At 59.5% G+C, this 17,974-nt stretch overlaps 1 protein-coding gene across 3 annotated transcripts in view; it reads right to left on the bottom strand.

The window, feature by feature from the left end:
* Positions 1-17,974, bottom strand: part of RPH3AL (rabphilin 3A like (without C2 domains)) — a 129,687-nt gene that overhangs the window by 68,225 nt on the left and 43,488 nt on the right. For all 3 annotated transcript variants that reach the window (XM_002719053.6, XM_070061180.2, XM_089317586.1), the window contains exons 2-4: positions 9,262-9,391; positions 7,668-7,811; positions 5,379-5,508 (exon numbers count right to left, since the gene is read on the bottom strand). In XM_002719053.6, coding sequence (XP_002719099.1) covers positions 5,379-5,508; positions 7,668-7,811; positions 9,262-9,338 — 351 coding nt within the window. In that variant the 5' untranslated portion in view covers positions 9,339-9,391. The remainder of the gene's footprint in view (positions 1-5,378; positions 5,509-7,667; positions 7,812-9,261; positions 9,392-17,974) is intronic.

Below are 17,974 nucleotides of genomic sequence, written 5' to 3'. Positions count from 1 at the left end.
CCTCAAAATTCCTAGGCTGGAGCCCCAACCCCTGGGTGACTAGTCAGAGATGGGGTGTTCAGGAAGTGATCGGGGTTAAATGAGGTCATGGGGTGGGGCGGCGTCATGGTGCCGTGGGTTAAGCCACCGCTTGTGATGCCGGCATCTCACACCACAGTGTAGGTTTCAGTCCTGGCTGCCCCTCTTCTGACCCATCTTCCTGCTAATGGCCCCGGGAAGGCAGGACGATGCTCCAAGGTTGGGACCCCGGCACCCAGGTGGGAGGCTTGGATGGATTCCTGGCTCCTGGCCTTGGCCTGGTCCAAACCTGGCTGTTGTAGACATTTGGGAAGTGAATCAGTGGATGGAAGATCTCTCCTCTCTCTGTACCTCTGCCTTTCAAAGAAATCAATCTTTAAAAAAAAAAAAAGGGAAGAGAGCATGCGCTTCCCCCTGCCACCAGAAATCACAGGGGCGTGGCCGCCGCCCACGAGCAGCGAGGGGGCCTGTCCCCCAGCCTCCTGAACTAGGCGACGGGACGCAGGCACCTGGTCACAGCTGAGCGGGCTGAGCCAGGGGCACCACGCAGCCTCTCCTGTGATACATGGGGCCCAGGCCGCCCCAGCAACCCCGTGCAGTGGGAGCAGCAGCCGGCCGACAGGCGTCCCCGCGTGCTCGCCTCGGCCCAGGCCTTCTGCCAAGGGCAACCCGTTTTACTCATGAAGCACACAGAGGTGCTGGGAGCCAAGGGGACTTACAAAGTGACTCTGCTGTGGCCACGCTGGGAGCTCAGACCCTGCTGCAGGGGGCGGGGGTGGACCCAGCGACTCTCGCCCCACCCACAGCAGTGCACGGCTCTGTCTCCTTCCTGGGACCCTCACTCTTCGCCCCTCTAAATTTCCCCCATAGAAGACACGGGGAGACCGACGCTCTGCGACTTGGCTCCCACCCTTCTCTCTACGTGCCCTGCAGTCCACGAGACACACCTCTTAAAACACGAGCCTGGGGGCGGGTGTTGGCCACGGTGATTGTGACACCGCTTGGGCCACCCACGCCCCAGGTCCGAGTGCCTGGGCTGGAGCTCCGGCTCCATGCCTGACTCCGGTTTCCTGCTAACGCACACCCTGGGAGGCAGCAGGGGACGGCTCATGTCACCGGGTCCCTGCCATCCGCACGGGAGACTAGACTGGGTTTCTAGCTCTGGCTCTGGTCTGGCCCAGCCTCGGCTGTTGCAGGCATTTGGGGGAGTGAACCAGGAGATGGGGCTCTGTCTCTCTGCCTCTCAAATAAATTAAACAAACAAGAACTTAAAACACAAGCCAGATCACACCACACCTGTGCTTCGAACACTCCACTGCTCCCATTAAAACTGCCGTAAAATCCCAATCCTCCCCTGCCTTAGCAAGCCCATGTTACCGCCACGCCCACGCCTGCCCCGGTTCCTTCGTGTGTGCAGCTGGCCTCTGCCTCGGGGCCTCCGTGCTTGCTGTTCCCTCTACCTGGAACACTCCCCCCACCCCCACCCCCCCGACCTCGCCGGCACTGCCTCTGAACTCAGAGAGGCCGTCCACATGCACTCTGTTTTCTTTGTAAGGATTTTATTCATTTGTTTGAGAGTCAGAGTTACAGAGAGTGAGAGCCAGGAGCCAGGAGCTTCTTCCACGTCTCCCACGCGGGTGCAGGGACCCAAGCACTTGGGCCATCTTCGACTGCTTTCCCAGGCCACAGCAGAGAGCTGGATCGGAAGTGGAGCAGCCGGGTCTCGAACCAGCGCCCATATGGGACACCAGCACTGCAGGTGGAGGATTAACCTACTGCGCCCATTTTCTTTCAATGTAGGTCATGCCGTGTGCTCGCTGTGTCCTGCCCCTGCAGATGAAGGGCTGCAGCTCTCGCACTCCCGGCCGCCAGCACCTGATGCGGGGCCAGCCCTTGGTGGGCAGTGAGCGAACGAATGGCCAGTATCCTCAAAGACAGATAAAGAACATCCCACAGCCCCTCACCCGACGCCCCCTCTCCCCACCCCTCTCTGGGGCAGGGCTGCGGAGGGCCCAGAGGGCTGCTCTGCTGCCCCCAGCAGGCCCAGGCTTTCAGCCTGCAAACAGGAGCCACATCCCATGGAAACGGGCCGTCCTGGGGGCTGTGGGGTGGGGTGGAAGCAGGGCAGCACTGCGCCCGCACCCCCCATATCCAGCCGAGGTCCTTCCCTGGGACCGGCCGGCGCCAGTGCCAGCGCCAGCACCAGCGTTGCCTAGGAAATGGCTCTGCAAGCAGGCGTTAACCCCTCAGCTGCCAGGGTGGCAGCGAGCCTCCTGGCAGAGGCCCCGGATTCTACGGGAGCGGAGAGAGGACTCGGCCCTGCTTTCAGGGCCCACTGCCCTGGGGTATTTGCAGCCCCAGGGGAGCAAGGGGCAGGAGGAGGACATGGGCTCCCAGGCTCATGTCCCGAACCATAATCCCCCTGGGAGCAGGACCGTCCCCAGTCCCTCCGGTCTTGGGCCTGTGAGGAGCAGCACCTGCTGGCACCCACACCCCCATCAGGTCCTGCCTTCCCATGCACTTCTTCAGCCCAGCTCAGCCCTGGGACGGAGCCGGGACAGAACGTGGCTGGAATCCCGGCTTCCTCACTCCCTAACCGGCCTCATGGCCTTCCTGCAAGCAGTTTTCCAGGGCCACTAAAGGCCCTGGCCAAGCTCGCTAGCAGCCCCTGTGTTCCAAGCTGCATTGGTCTCGTTGCCTTCTCCCTCTTTACCTGTGATTTCCTCCCAGAAACCAAGGTATTTGATCGTTGCTTGCTTCTTAGTTTGCTCACCCACTATCATCTCAAGAGAGAAGTTGCTTTCTCTGTCATGTTTGCCACAACTCCAGGCTTACAGCAGTGACAGACACGTGGTGGCGACCTGACGACGGGTTCCAGCAAAGCCAGAACGGGGCGCCAGCATCCCACGTGGGCACCTGCTCATGCCCAGGTTGCTCCACTTCCACTCCCTGTTGGTGGCTTGGGAGGAGCAGTGGAAGACGGCCCAAGAGCCTGGGCTCCTGCCAACAACGTGGGAGACCCAGATGAAGTGCCTGGCTCCTGACTTTGGCCTAGCCCAGCTGTGGCTGTTGAGGCCATCTGGGGAGTGAACCAGCAGATGGAAGATCTCTGTCTCTCCTTTTTCCTGTAACTCTGCCTTTCAAATAAATCTTATATAAAAAAAAAAAAAAAATCAGGAGCCAGCGCTTTGGTGCAGTGGGTTAACGCTCTGGCCTGCAGTGCCAGCATCCCATATGGGCGCTGGTTTGAGACCCAGCTGCTCCACTTTCAATCCAGCTCTCTGCTATGGCTAGGAAAGCAGTAGAGGATGGCTCAAGTCCTTGGGCCTCTGCACCTGCATGGGAGACCCAGAAGAAGCTCCTGGCTCCTGGCTTCGGATCGGCGCAGCTCTGGCCATTGTGGCCAATTGGGGAGTGAACCATCAGACGGAAGATCTCTCTCTCTCTCTCTCTCTCTGCCTCTCCTCTCTCTGTGTAACTCTGACTCTTAAATAAATAAATAAATAAATAAATCTTTTTTAAAAAAATCCAGGATGAAAGCAAAGGAGCGGAAGATGTAGATTTTTGGGACAGTGTCTCCAACCTGGGGAGCCACAAATGGTAGCAGATGTGCAGCACTGAGTGCAGGCTGGGAGCTGCGTAACTGGGGAACAGCACAGCAGCCACAGGGACCTGGAAGCGCGCTGTGGTTTGCGTGTGGTCTGTCTCCCCACACCCACGCAGGAGTTGACCCCCAGTGGTACTGACGGCATTAAGAGGGTGGAAACTGAATCTACTGCGGTGTTCAGAGGTGGCAAGGTGTTACCATGTGGCTGCATCCTGGACACACAGACACAGATGCACCCTCCTGCAGCACCTGGGACTCTGCTGGCGAGAAGGCCGTCACCAGCACCGAGCCAATGCCATGCCCTTGAACCTCAGAACCGTTAGCTAAAGATATCCCTCTTCTGGGGCCAGTGCCGTGGCGCACTAGGTTAACCCTCCGCCTGCAGTGCCGGCATTCCATATGGGCGCCGGTTCTAGTCCCGGTTGTTCCTCTTCCAGTCCAGCTCTCTGCTATGGCCCGGGAGGGCAGTGGAGGATGGCCCAAGTGCTTGGGCCCTGCACCCGCATGGGAGACCGGGAAGAAGCACCTGGCTCCTGGCTTCGGATCGCCGCAGCACTGGTCATAGCAGCCATTTGGGGGGTGAACCAATGGAGCGAAGACCTTTCTCTCTGTCTCTCTCTCACTGTCTGTAACTCTGTCAAATAAATAAATAATCTTAAAAAAAAAAAAATAAAGAAGCCCCTCTTCTTCGTGAAGTCAGGCGTTTCTGCTGTGGTGATGAAAAGCTGATAAATGCAGAGTCTCTGGCAGGAAGGAGAAACGTGGGCTCCGTGGGTGGGAGTGGGAAAGCGAGGTGCCCAGTGATCTGGAGTGCCGAGAGGCAGACTACTCTTTGGGCAGTGAGAGAAAGAAAGGCAAGTGACAACTCCAGAGGAAACAAAAAGTTACATTAAAAAAGTCTTGGATGCAACAGGAGACAATTCCCGGCTTGGGGCAATTCACTCTAAGGAAAAGATCTGCTTTCCCCTGAGCGGCCAGGGATCGAGAGAGAACGAGGGAGCAGCAAGTGCAGCCCTGGCACGCGACGGGGCCCTGGGAACCAGCACCTACCCAGTGAGGACGAACGTGATCTCCTAACATTCAATCGTCACAGCGTTCTGAGGCACCTGTTACAACTCACCCTGTTTTTTAATTTTATTTTATTTTTTATTTTTTTGCCAGGCAGTGAGAGAGAGAGACAGAGAGAAAGATCTTCCTTCCGTTGGTTCACTCCCCTAATGGCCGCTACAGCTGGCGCTGTGCTGATCCGAAGCCAGGAGCCAGGTGCTTCCTCCTGGTCTCCTATGCGGATGCAGGGACCCAAGCACTTGGGCCATCCTCCACTGCCCTCCCAGGCCACAGCAAAGAGCTGGACTGGAAAAGGAGCAACTGGGACTAGTACCTGGCGCCCCAACCAGGATTAGAACCCAGGGTGCTGGCGCCCCAGGTGGAGGATTAGCCAAGTGAGCCATGGCGCCAACCCACGACTCACCCTGTTTTACAACAAGGATGACAAGGCTGGAGATGCCACACAGGTTTTCTGAGGCCACGCGGCTCAAGGAAGGGCTGGGATCCACACCCAGGCCGTGAGGCCCAGAGGTCCACTCCCCCGAGCTGGCCCTAGAAGCCAGGCCACCTGATCCTCGGGCCCTGGTGCCTCCTTGCCAGGAAGCAGAGGCTCCCACTGCACATGCGCACTCGCGTGTGCGCACACACACACACACACACACACACGCATGCACACGCTCCCTCCCTCCTTCAGCCAGGGCCTTACCTTCCTGCAGTCTTGGCAGAGCACCGAGGAGCTGCCCAGGAAGCCCAGCACCTCCCCGCAGAGCAGGCACTGGGACAGGCCGTTCCCCAGCGCGTTCCGCCGCATGGTCTCCAGCCGCTCCACCAGCCGCCTGCAGCAGGGGACGCAGGGTCAGACGCCACGTGCTTTTCGGGCTCCCGGTCCAACCCCTGCTGGGCCTGGTGCCCTCAGGCAAGCTGCTCCCTCACCCAGGGTGCCCTTCCCCGCCTGCCCCTTCCTCCGGCTGAGTCCTCCTCTCGTCAGTCTCTCACCAGCAACTAACTGAGCACCTGAGAGGCTCCAGGGCCGAGACCTACAGCCAACACGGCAGGGGCAGGCGGGGCCCCGCGCCCACGATGGGGAGAATCCACAGGCAGGCGCACTGCAGAGAGCAAGACGGAGGGCGGGACGCCCCGGGGGCAGCCGTGCAGGCTCAGGATGAGGAAGGGCGTGGAGTGGGGGACCCTGGCTTGAGGAAGCTGGAGGGCGAGCCAGGCCACATCACAAGGGGTCTGTAGCTGTGCTTTGGTGCAGCGGGTGAGCCCCCTCCTCCCAGACGGGCGCCAGGCCGAGTCCCGGCTGCTCTGCCTCTGATCCAGCACTGGAGAATGAACCAGTGGATGGAAGATCTCTCTCTTCCCCCTCATCCTCACCAAGTCTGCCTTTCAAATAAATAAAAATAAATCTTTTTTTTTTTTTTCAAGTTCACCCTGGCTTCTGCGGGAAGCAATGGAGACAGGGAGGGGAGGGAGCGAGTGGGAGCTGCTGCTGGAGTCCGGGAGGGAGGAGGCGGGCGGGCGGGGGGGGGGGGACAGAGGCCCAGGAGGGCAGCGGCTGCAGGTGAGCAGGGAGCAGGGAGGCAGGAAGGAAGCAGCTGCTCCCTCTCCTGGGGCCCCACGGCCCCCACCCCGCTGTTATCCCCATGACAGGACGGCCCGGAGAAGACACGAGCATCCCCAGGAAACTGCTCTGCTTGTTGGCGACTGTACCTCTGGTACCCAGTGGACGCCTGATGAAAGTTCTCGAATGAAGGGGACGGTACAGGCTGGCACCCAGACCTCTGCCCGTCACAGCCTGGTGGGAAGGACGCCGCCTCCCCATGGGGACGGCACAGGCCGGCATCCAGTATGTGGACGTCATATCCCCATGGGGACAGTACGGGCCGGCACCCAGTACATGGACGCCCTCTCCCCATGGGGACAGTACGGGCCAGCACCCAGATCTCTGTCCATCACGGCCTGGCAGGAAGGACACCACCTCCCCATGGTAAAGACAGGAAGCCAGGGGCTCAGAGCCATGAAGTCACCTACCAGGGGCACACAGCTCCTGGAAGGCCCAGCCCACCCAGGCTCCCCGAAGCCATGAGGGACAGCAGGCCGGGCCACGAGGGTGCCTTCAGGGCCGGGAACAAATCCGCCCCAGCCCTGCCTGACCCTCTTGTCCTCGGGACCCCGTGAGGCCAGCCCTGTGCCTCTACATCTCATCAGACCCATGGACGTCCTGCTCTGTCTGAATGACCAGGAGGCACTGCCTTCGGGCTCCAGCCAAACCTGGCGCCCGCGGGCGGGACTGCAAGGGCGAGTGCAGAAGGCAGCACGGAGAGGCCCGGACAGCAGCTCTGGAAGCTGCCGGGGCATCCTGGAGCCCACCGAGAACACCCCCGGCCGCTCCCTGCGCGCCCTCCTGGGGCAGGCCCAGGGACCCCCATCTGGGGCCCCAGCCAGGCGGCACGCCGCGTGCCTGCACTAAACAGAGACCACCGAGTCTGCGCGGCCACAGCTCCACTCGTGTTCCGGGGTTTCCACGGGGTCTGCTTTTCTGAAAACAAGGACTCCTCGACAGAGAAAGGCAAAGGAGGCCAGAGCCGAGCCAGCTCCGCCCAAGGCACGACACTCGCGCTTCCCGGCTGTGCTTCTCAGTGTTTCTCAGATTTCCTAGGCAACAGCCACTGCTTGTGCAACAAAACAAGACAAGACACAACAGAAACACGGGGAGGCTGAGCTGGCCGGGCTCCGGACACCAGAGGCCAGGGAGGGGCCGGGACCAAGCTGGAGGTGCACCTGCCGCAGCCTGGGCCTCTGCGTGCAGCCCTCCCGGCTGGCCCAGTGCTGACTGGCAGCGCACAGCACACGTTTCAGCAGGTGCCCTGAGGGCGGGGTCCGGGCCTGCACTGCAGGGGGGCCTGGGCAGAGGCAGGGGGACCTGACTCACTCCCGGGGTGACCCACGCAGCACCAGGGCCCCTGGCGCCAGCGGCAGGCCCCGCCCTTACCCGACTCTCTGCTGCTCCAGGACGTCCAGGCGCTCGGCCCTCTGGATGACCTGCAGGACGGCGTCCACCTCGGCCGGGCTGAGGCTCTGGCTCCTCCGCTGCTTCTCCGTCTGGTAGGTATGCACGGACCAGCCCGTCTGCAGCCTCGGGAGGGAAGGCCACAGTCAGTGCGCAGACCTCCCCAGCGCAAACCCAGCACCCGGCCCACGGACACGGGTTCTCTTGAGCTTGGTCTGCAGGGACCCTGTGCTGTGGGTTGAGAGCCTGTTCTTGGAGCTTCTGTCCAGCCCTGGTGTATGTCCAGCCTCGGCACCGTCATGTACCAGCATGGGATCCGGGGACTTCCTCCCCAACCCTGTCCCCTGCTTGCCCCTCCCCCTCCTTTTCGCATTGTTCGCCCCCTCACTCTCTGCACTCAGGCTCGCGGCCTCCTGCCTGGCCCTCTGTGAGTCATGCTCCTTCTACCCCAGGGCCTTTGCACCTGCTTCCTGCTGCCTGGAAGCAGCCTCTTCCCCTGCCCCCAGGGATTTCCATCTAACATCAACATCTCCCCCTGTGCCCCAGGTTTCAGTGTAAGAGTCACACTCTCAGGGAAGCCCCTCCTTCGGCCCCCACAGCCGGTGAGCACTGCCGAGGCAGCACAGGTGCGGGAGGATCCCCGACAGCGCCCACCTCTCCCACCCGTGCTTCCCACAAGGGACAGCGCTGGCCCCCGGGGCTGCTGTGCAGCCAGTGCCTGGCACCCAGCACAGGGTTTTAAACACACTGATGCTGTCTTCAGGCCTGGAGGGTGGGTGGCCCTGAGCTGGAGCCAGGAAGGTGACTTCCTCAGGCTCCCCCGAAGCCCTGAGCTGGGCCAGGCCAGCAGGCAGCACCCGGGGAGGAGATAAAAGCTCTGGCTCTCGCAAGGCGACAGCTCTGGGCAGGCAGAACCGAAGGGCACACTGCAGGGTGGGCTGGGCCAGCTCCATCCCTGAGCACCCTCCCTGCAGATCACACGGATTCATTTTCCCACCCTTTGATGTCCCAGCCCCGGCCCCCAGGGGCGCAGAGCATGTAATTGCCAATTTCTTCGACTTGGCCCCGTTTGGGACACAGCGGCTCCTGTGATTGGCGCAGTGTGATGGTGGGAGGGGCACCGCGGGCTCTGCAGTGCCTCCGACCCCACGGAGGGATGGGGTAGGGGAACCAGTCGCACTGGTCCTGGGTGGCGAGAGCCTGACCCGACCAGAGCTGAGGGGTCAGCAGGCTGAAGAAGAACAGGACAACCAGGGCCCCAGGGGGACAGACGGGAACCAGGTGGGCAGAGGGGCCCTGTGCGGGGCTGGGGTCGTGGGGCTCGGGGAAGAGGCCGCTCAGCAGCTGTCCTGCAGATCTGGCTCTGTGCTGTCCTCCTCTGACTCAGGGACGGCAGCCGGCGCTCTGTGTCCCTGCAGCCTGACGCAAGAGAAGAGGCACGCGCGGGAGCCAGTGGCCTAGCCCGGCCCCTCACTCGCTGTCCTCCTCTGAGAATGGGAGTCTGGGTGGTGGGCACATGGGGGAGGGCCTGGCAGGGGTGGGGTGGGGGTGCCCGCCGGAGCCCTGGGGCACTCACTTGGCTCGCAGGGCCAGCTGTCGATCATTGGGGCAGACCCACTGGTCACTCCCGCTGCCGAAGATGGTGTCGGCCATGGCTCCTGGTGCCCAGCCACGGGCAGGCAGTCACACTGAGAGGACGTCGCTGGCTGGAGAGCAGAGGGCAGAGAGGCTCCCTGTGAACCCAGACCCCAGACTCAGCCTCCCTGCTGGACTCGCTCCCACATACCTCTGCTCTCCCCTAGGCTCCGATGTCTGGGAGGGGAGACCAGTAGGCCCTGTGGCTAAGCGACCAGAGTGGACGTGACCAGCAGCACCTCAGAGGATTAGCACAGAGTGCAGAGGAGGCACACCCTCCGTCAGGTGGCCCCTGGCGGGCATTCGATCCCTGCCCATTCCTGGGGCCGGCCCTGCCACACTGACCACACCCCTAGCAGGAGGAGACAGTGAGACAGCCGGGCATCCCCACCCCACGCTGGGGCCAGGCACCCGGGCTCTCCCCAGGAGGTCACGGCAAAGACCATAGAGCTTTCTGGAGCCAGGCGGAGAGCGGGGAGAGCGCAAGCACAACTGAGACTACCACCTGGCACAGGGCTGCAGTGACAAGGACGCCCCGGGAGCCGGCAGGGGTGACTCTGCTCCAGAACCGCCTGAGGGTCCCATGTGAGTGCAGGCCAGCCTGGGGGCGGCCTCCACCACCAAGCGCGGCACCTACTCTGTCATGAGGACGCTGCCCCCGCGTTCGGGAGGGGAGGGAGAGCTGAGAAGGGAGGAGAGAAAGCAGAGTACAGCGTGGAGGAGGGGCGGAGTGCTGGCGTCCGGGGCATCACAGCCCCAGTGAGGACGCAGGCTGCGCTGAGGCATCCGCACTCCCCGGGCCAGAGGTTCTCAAACTCAGAATTCCTTTATGCACTTTTTTTTTTTTTTTTTTTTGACAGGTAGAGTCGTAGTGAGAGAGAGAGAGAGACAGAGAGAAAGGTCTTCCTTCCATTGGTTCACTCCCCAAATGGCTGCTACGGCTGGTGCTGCGCCAATCCGAAGCCAGGAGCCAGGTGCTTCCTCCTGGTCTCCCATGCGGGTGCAGGGCCCAAGGACCTGGGCCATCCTCCACTGCACTCTCGGGCCACAGCAGAGGGCTGGCCTGGAAGAGGAGCAGCCAGGACTAGAACCCGGTGCCCATATGGGATGCTGGCGCTGCAAGCGGAGGATTAACCAAGTGAGCCACGGTGCCGGCCTCCTTTATGCTCTTAAAAACAGAGGTTGGGGACCGCTCTCCATGACACCAGCATCCTGCATGGACACTGGTTGGAGTCCCTGACACAGGTGGAAACCACCACACGAGTGAGTGGTGGCTACACAATCTTGTGCATGTGCTGACACCACTGATTGTACCCTTTAGAAGTCGAACTGCATGAGGTGTGAGTTATAACTCATGGAGTGTTAAGAAACACCCTTGAGGCCGGCGCCGCGGCTCACTAGGCTAATCCTCCGCCTTGCAGCGCCGTCACACCGGGTTCTAGTCCTGGTTGGGGCACTGGATTCTGTCCCGGTTGCCCCTCTTCCAGGCCAGCTCTCTGCTGTGGCCAGGGAGTGCAGTGGAGGATGGCCCAAGTGCTTGGGCCCTGTACCCCATGGGAGACCAGGATAAGTACCTGGCTCCTGGCTTTGGATCAGCGCGGCGGCCATTGGAGGGTGAACCAACGGCAAAGGAAGACATTTCTCTCTGTCTCTCTCTCTCACTGTCCACTCTGCCTGCCAAAAAAAAAAAAAAAAAAAACAAACCACACCCTTGAAGGGTGCGGCAGATTAAGCTGCCAGTTGCAACACTTGCATCCCCTACTTGAGCGCTGGTTTGAATCCCGGCTGATCCACTTCTGATCCTGCTTCCTGCTAACAACCTGGGGAGGCCGCAGAAGATGGTCCGAGTGCTTGGGCCTGGGCCACCCACATGGGAGACCCGAATGGAGTTTCTGGCTCTGGCTTTAGCCTGGTCCAGCCTTGGCTGTTGTGGGCATTTGGAGAGTGAACCAGCGGATGAAGAACTGTCTTAATTTTTTTAAGATTTATTTTATTTATTTGAAAGGCAGAGTAACAGAGAGAAAGGGAGAGACAGAGAGATCTCCATCCACTGGTTCACGCCCCAAATGGCCACAATAGCCAGGGCTGGGCCGGGCCTAAGCCAGGAGCCAGGAGCCAGGAGCCTGGAACTCCAGCAGGGAATGGGTAGCGGGGGCCCACGTGCTCAGATCATCATCCAGTGCCTTCCCAGGTGCATCATCAGGGAGCTGGACTGGAAACTGTCACCCTGAAATGGGAATACTGGCATCGCAGGCCGTGGCTCAATGCACGGCGCCACCTACTACTTCCTTCAATGGTTTTTAAATAAAATTAAATAAACATTAAAAATATTCTTGAGTACTCCAAGATATATGGGCTATGTTTATGGATAGTTAACATACTAGAAATTAAAATGGGAAATGGGGCTGGCACTGTGGCATAGTGGATAAATCTGCTGCCTGCAGTGCTGGCATCCCATAAGGGCGTTGGTTTGTGTCCCATTGCCTCACTTCCAATCCAGCTCTCTGCTATGGCCTGGGAAAGCAGCAGAAGATGGCCCAAGTCCTTGGGCCCCTGTACCCATGTGGGAGACCCAGAAGAAGCTCCTGGCTCCTGGCTTCAGCCTGGCCCAGCCCTGGCTGTTGTAGCCATTTGGGAAGTGAACCAGCAGATGGAGGCTCACTCTCCCTCTCTGTCTATAACTCTGACTTTCAAATAAATAAATAAATCTTTTTAAAAAGGAAGTTAAAACTGGGAACTTTTTTTAAAAATTAGGCACATAATTTAAATATTTTATGAAAAACTATTTTCAAAACAAAAATGTTAGTGAGATGAAAGGCACTGTTTGTAGTTTGACCAATCTGTTTAATGCTGGGCTTAGCAAAGACACCTGGACATCCACCCTGACTTTTCATCACAGCTTTCACGATGCATTACTCTGTTAGAGTCCACGGGGAACCCGCGCCCTCACAGGTGCGCATGACAGGTGGAAGAGGGACGAGTGTGTGACAGCCCCTCCAGACAAGGCGGGTATCCTTCCTGGACACCGCACAACACTCAACTAGACGGCAGTTTCTTAATGAGCAGTTCCAATATGGCATCTGGAACCCCATGAGCAAGCTTTTCATTTTCTGGACATTTGCAAGACAATGACGCCAAGGGTCTTAATTCTATAATAACTGGTGGGGCCAGTTTTGTGGCAAAGCAGGAAAAGCCGCTGCCTGCAACTCCAGCATCCCACGTGGGCACAAGTTCAAGTCCCAGCCGCTCCATTCTGATCCAGCTCCCTGCTAATGGCCTGGGAAAGCAGTGGAAGATGGCTCCGGTGCTTGGGTCTCTGACCCATGGGGGAGACCCAGATGAAGCTCCTGGATTCAGCCTGGCCCAGCACTGGCCGTTGGGGCCATCTGGGGTGTGAATGAGCAGATGGAAGATCTCTCTCTGTCTTTCTCTCTCTCTTTCTTTAACTCTGACTTTCAAAATAAATCTTTTTCTAAAATTTTATTTATTTATTTGAAAGGCAGAGTTACACAAAGAAAGAAAGGCAGAGAGACAGAGAGAGACACAGAGAGAGAGAGAGAGAGAGAAGTCTTCCATCCACTGGTTCATTCTCCAATTGGCCTCAATGTCCAGAGCTGAGCCAATCCCAAGGCCAGGAGCCAGGAGCTTCTTCCAGATCTCCCACATGGGTGCAGGGGCCCAAGGACTTGGGTCATCTCTGCTGCTTTCTCAGGCCATAGCAGAGAGCTGGATCGAAAGTGGAGCACACGGGACTTGTACCAGCACCTATATGGGATGCTGGCATTGCAGGCGGTGGCTTAACCCACTACATCATAGCACTAGCTCCAAAATAAATAAATCTTTAAAAAAATTAGTTGTGGCTTCATGGACCCCCTTAGAGATCCCTGGACCACACCATTTCTGTGATGACCAGCAGGGGGCAGTGTGCAGACTGCCACTCACTGACCACACAGAGACCAACCCCACCACTTTCACCATGCCTGTCCCTCTATCTCTTCCGCACACCCAAGCACCTGCTCTTCCGGGTGGGACCTGACACTCCACTGTGGGCCAAAGAGACCTGGATAACCTTAGGGCCCAAAGAGCCAGGCACGGAGACCGCCATGGCCAGGCCCAGTGCCTAGGGGTGCGGGGGCTCCTCAGACCCCATCTCTTGACTTTCTCCCCAGTGATGCTAAGGTACAGCCCTGGAAAACACAGATGGGGTCAGAAGTGACACGGTCACTGGCAACATTATACCAGTGCCTGCCTTCCTGCCTTGAGTGCACCATGGTTTTGCTTTGCTGAATTTCTGTTATCTTGTGAGTGGCACAGTCACACCATCCCGTGTGGGTGTGAAAAACATTACTCTGCTCAAAGTAAACATTGAGAATGCACAACCCAGCAGCCTGTCTGTCCTTTCCAAGCTGCAAGAAACACAAGGGATGATGTCTCCAGGATGTGCAGGGGCTGCGCCCTGGGCAGATCACAGAGGCCTTCAGAGGCTACTCCCGCCCCGGCCTGCAGGGGGCACCATTGCTTCCACAAGCCCTGAGCCTGCCTGCCCAACCTGCAGTGCTCAGCCAGGTGTCCCAGGGGTGCCTCAGGGAGGACCCACCTGCTGCACAGGCTCCTGTACCAGGTGTGGAGCTCCACACGGCTCCAACCTCCAGCTCCTTGGCAGTGGAGATGGGTGGGGAGCACCCAGGAGGAGGAGCAGAAACTGGCTCGGAGATACCCTTCAGGGCTCCAAACCAATGCCCCCAGATGAATCTCCAGGGAACGAACCCTTTTGTCCCCTCTAGGTTACTTCCTGGTGGGCCCGGAGCTCTGGGATAAATGAATGACATCCCCCTACCCCCAACAGACATTCAAGGGTCCTTTAAAAGGACGCAGCCTCCTTTAAAACATTGGTAAAAACCTCTGCCAAAACAGCTTGTCAGCCTGCAGCCACCACAGCCTGCTCTACTCTGTTCTTTCTCAACCTGACCATGACTCCTGCAGTTGAAGGGAAGAGAGGGAGGCCAGGAGGCAGAGGAAACCCATACAGCGAGCCGGCCTGCGCCCTGACCAGGGTGCTGCCCCCACGCCGCATCACCTCTACCGTGGGACAGAGGAAGGAGCTAGTGACCGTGGGACGGGCGGAGAGGAAAAGGCTGTGAACGTCTGGCTTTGGGGGAAGCTCACTAGAGGCCCGAGAGCAAGGGCATCGTCTTCTCTGGGCCTTGGTCCCGAAGGAGGGGAGAGGCAGAGGCTGAGCGACCACCCTGTGGTTCCAGCACGGGGCTCCCACTTGCCAGCTGCATGAGACAGGCGTGGGTGGCAGGCCAGGGAATGGAGAAGTGGGGCTGGGGCGGGGGAACGGAGTCCCTGCCACAGGTGTGTCCAGGGAGGAGAACACAGCAGCCATGTCCCCAGGCCCCACAAGGAGAGCCTGGAGTCCAGCGCTGTGCAGCAGGCAAGGGGCACTGGGGGCGTCACCTGCAGATGACAGCTTCACGGTTGGGCGGGCAGGGCCACCGGGCAGCGCCTCTGGGCCAAGTCCCGACCCTGCTCTGGGACTGCTGCGCCCGCCCCAGCTGCACCTGCGCCTCGAAAGCTGTCCTTGTCCCACCGTGGAGGAGGAGTATTTTAGGAGACGCCGATGGGACCAGCACAGGTTCTCCAAGCCTGTCCCACTTGAGCGGGCCTCCAGCTCCCTGACCCAGCCTCAGACAAGGGCCTCGCCGGGGGGCTCCCCTGCCAAACAGTGTGCCCCCCCCCACAACACACACTTCCTCCTGGGGGTGGGTCTCCAGCAGGCAGGGCAGGGCACAGCCCCCACTGTCGCTCCCCCTCTTCGTGGAGGAGCAACACAGGACCCTGCGCTGTTCTTTCGTCTGCTCGGCCCTCCCCGGGTTTGCTGCTGGTTCTTCCCGGGTTGGCTACTATCCCTTCCACCTCCGTGGAAGGGCAGTTCCCCCTGGCCACATTCCCCACTTCCGCAGGGGAGCGGCACACCGCCGGCCGGCTTTCTCGGGGGCTGCACGGGTTCCCTTAGATGTTCCCCATAGATGTTCCCTGGCGCATGCCGTTTCTCTCCTCCTTTATAGTCCTCCTCCGCCAATCCCAACTCGGCTGCCCACACGCCGAGTACGCTGCTCTCCTCCAATCAGGAGCAAGTCCTACAGCTTATTAGTTGAACTGGAGGCAGCTGTGTGGAAGCTGTTTACTTCTCTCCCAGCGCCATATTGTGGGAGAGCAGATGCATAGAATAAGTCTTAATTCGAGTAACTTAGTCTAGTCCGGATTGCTCCCCACACCCCACACTCTCAAAAGGGGGTCCTTAAAACTTCCAAAGAGCCACCTTTGCTAAACACAGTGTTTGCTGGAGGAGTGTGTGTGTGTGTGTGGGGGGGGGTGTGTGAATTCCCCAGGGAAGAGGTCAGGGAGTGAAGAAGCAGGGGAGGGAGGCAGCTGGCCCGGAGCTGGGCAGAGGCAGGGCCTTATGGACAGAGGGCTGGGGCCTCTGGTCACTTCCTCTGGACGAGGGAGGCGTGCTCTTGGGGTTTGGTCTGTCTGTGACAGGGAGCTTCCCGGCCGTGACGGGCGAGAGCTGGAGCAGAGGGGTGCACGTGTGCACGTGTGCAAGGAGCTCAGGTCCTGGCTGCTGCGGGGGAGGGGTGGGTGGGGGCAGGAGACAGCGAGGTCCTCCTACTTCCCTCTGCTCTGCCCACTGAAGGCCGCGCTCCCCGGGGGCCCTGCGTCCTCCCTCCCCAGGGGCCGGCCCAGGTCTGCTGCTCCGAGACTCTGTCCCATGGCACTGCCTTTCGTCAGATGGCCCCTCCCAGACACACCAGACGCGCTCAGTGCAGAAGGTGGCCTCCATGGGGCGCTGCAGCCTGGTGACCCTGAGCAGCTGGCTCCTCAAGATGCCTCCTGCTGTGGTCAGGTGCATGGGGCCCACTCCCTGCCCAGGGGCATCCACCAGGTGCCTGCTGGGAAGCCAAGTCCTCCTCACAAGTGGCTGGGGGCTGCCACTGCAGGGGCACAGGGTGCAGCAGTCACCTTGGGGGATGGAGGCTCCCGAGGCAGATCCCTTAAAACAAACCCATTCTTAGAGGTGGATCCAAGCCTCCCCTGGTGCTGCTGCAGGTACTGCAGGCAAGCCGTGCCCCTGAGCAGTCACTGCACCCTGGTGCTGGCTCTTGGGTGCTGCAGGGTACCATGGCCCAGAGAAAAGCACCCTGAACTCGACCACCATCACGCCCGGGGCAGCACACTGCCTTCCAGTTCTGCTCTGTAGTCGGGTTACAGGGTTCACATGAAATCGGGTTCTGAGCTCTGTGCATTGTTTGACTATTTTGTCGTCATGTTGTACTTCCCTGCATTATTAAAATCTTCAAATTATGGTTTTTTTCAATTGCAATTTATTATTCTGGATAACAGCTTATATCCAGAAGTGCTATTCTTTCCCTGTCTGGTTTGCAATTCAACACTGAAGTGCACAGCCTGAGAAACAGCCTTCGCGCCCATCTCTGACGACTTCCTTAGGACAAGGTCTCCAGAGGACAAAACAGGGCACGTTTTGGAAACACATTTTTGAGAACTTTTCTACAGTAGCGTTCCAGCCACTCAAAGCTGTCCGTCGCTAGAGCTGGTGCTGCGTGTGGCACAGCGGGTTAAGCTGCTGCCCACTCACGGTGCCAGCGTCCCAGCATCCCGCATCAGAGCGCTGCTCCGAGTCCCAGCTTCCTGCTAATAACGGCCCCCAAGCACTGGATCCCTGCCACCCACAAAAGGGGGACCTAGATGGACCTCCAGGCTACTGATTTCAGTCTGCAGTCTGGCCCAGCCCTTGCTGTCGGCATTGTCCACCACAGAATGTTTGCTGGAGGCAGCTGTGCCCTGGTGGGGTTTTCTTCTTTTTCAAAAAATTTTTTTTGACAGGCAGAGTGGACAATGAGAGAGGGAGAGGGAGAGGGAGAGGGAGAGGGAGAGGGAGAGGGAGAGGGAGAAAGGTCTTCCTTTGCCGTTGGTTCACCCCCCAGTGCGCTGATCCGAAGCCAGGAGCCAGGTGCTTTTCCTGGTCTCCCATGCAGGTGCAGGGCCCAAGCACCTGGGCCATCCTCCACTGCACTCCCTGGCCACAGCAGAGAGCTGGCCTGGAAGAGGGGCAACCGGGACAGAATCCGGCGCCCCGACCAGGACTAGAACCCGGTGTGCCAGCGCCGCAGGCGGAGGATTAGCCTATTGAGCCGTGGCACCAGCCTCAATTTTTAAAAATTTTAATTTATTAGAGACAGAGAAAGTGAGAGAGTGAGAGAGTGAGAGAGAGAGAGAAGAGACAGAGAGAGGGAGAGGGCTCTATTTGCTGGCTCACTTCCCAGATACCCACTGCAGCTAAGACTGGGCCAGGCGGAAGCCAGGAGCCCAGGAGGCGCAGATTCTGTGTTTCGGAACTCCAGGCCGAAGGTCTGCCGAGAGTTCCCAGGACGCGCACGGCCACCCTCGCTGCCTGGATCTGGGGCTCCTCAATCAAGGCTGTGGCCTCCCTGACAACGCAGCAGGCTCGGGGCAGCTGAGCCCCATGTGACCGAGAGGCCGGGGCGGGTCCCACAGCCCCTGTCCTGCCAGAGGTGCTCTGCTGCAGGGTGAGGGCCGCCGCTCTGACCCTGCACCCTCACCGATGCCGG

The sequence above is a fragment of the Oryctolagus cuniculus genome, chromosome 17, assembly GCF_051225735.1.
Source record: "Oryctolagus cuniculus isolate XC-2025 breed Fujian yellow rabbit chromosome 17, ASM5122573v1, whole genome shotgun sequence".
Lineage (NCBI taxonomy): Eukaryota > Metazoa > Chordata > Mammalia > Lagomorpha > Leporidae > Oryctolagus > Oryctolagus cuniculus.
Note: the sequence above shows the minus strand (reverse complement) of the source record. Positions and strands in the feature narration are given on the sequence as shown.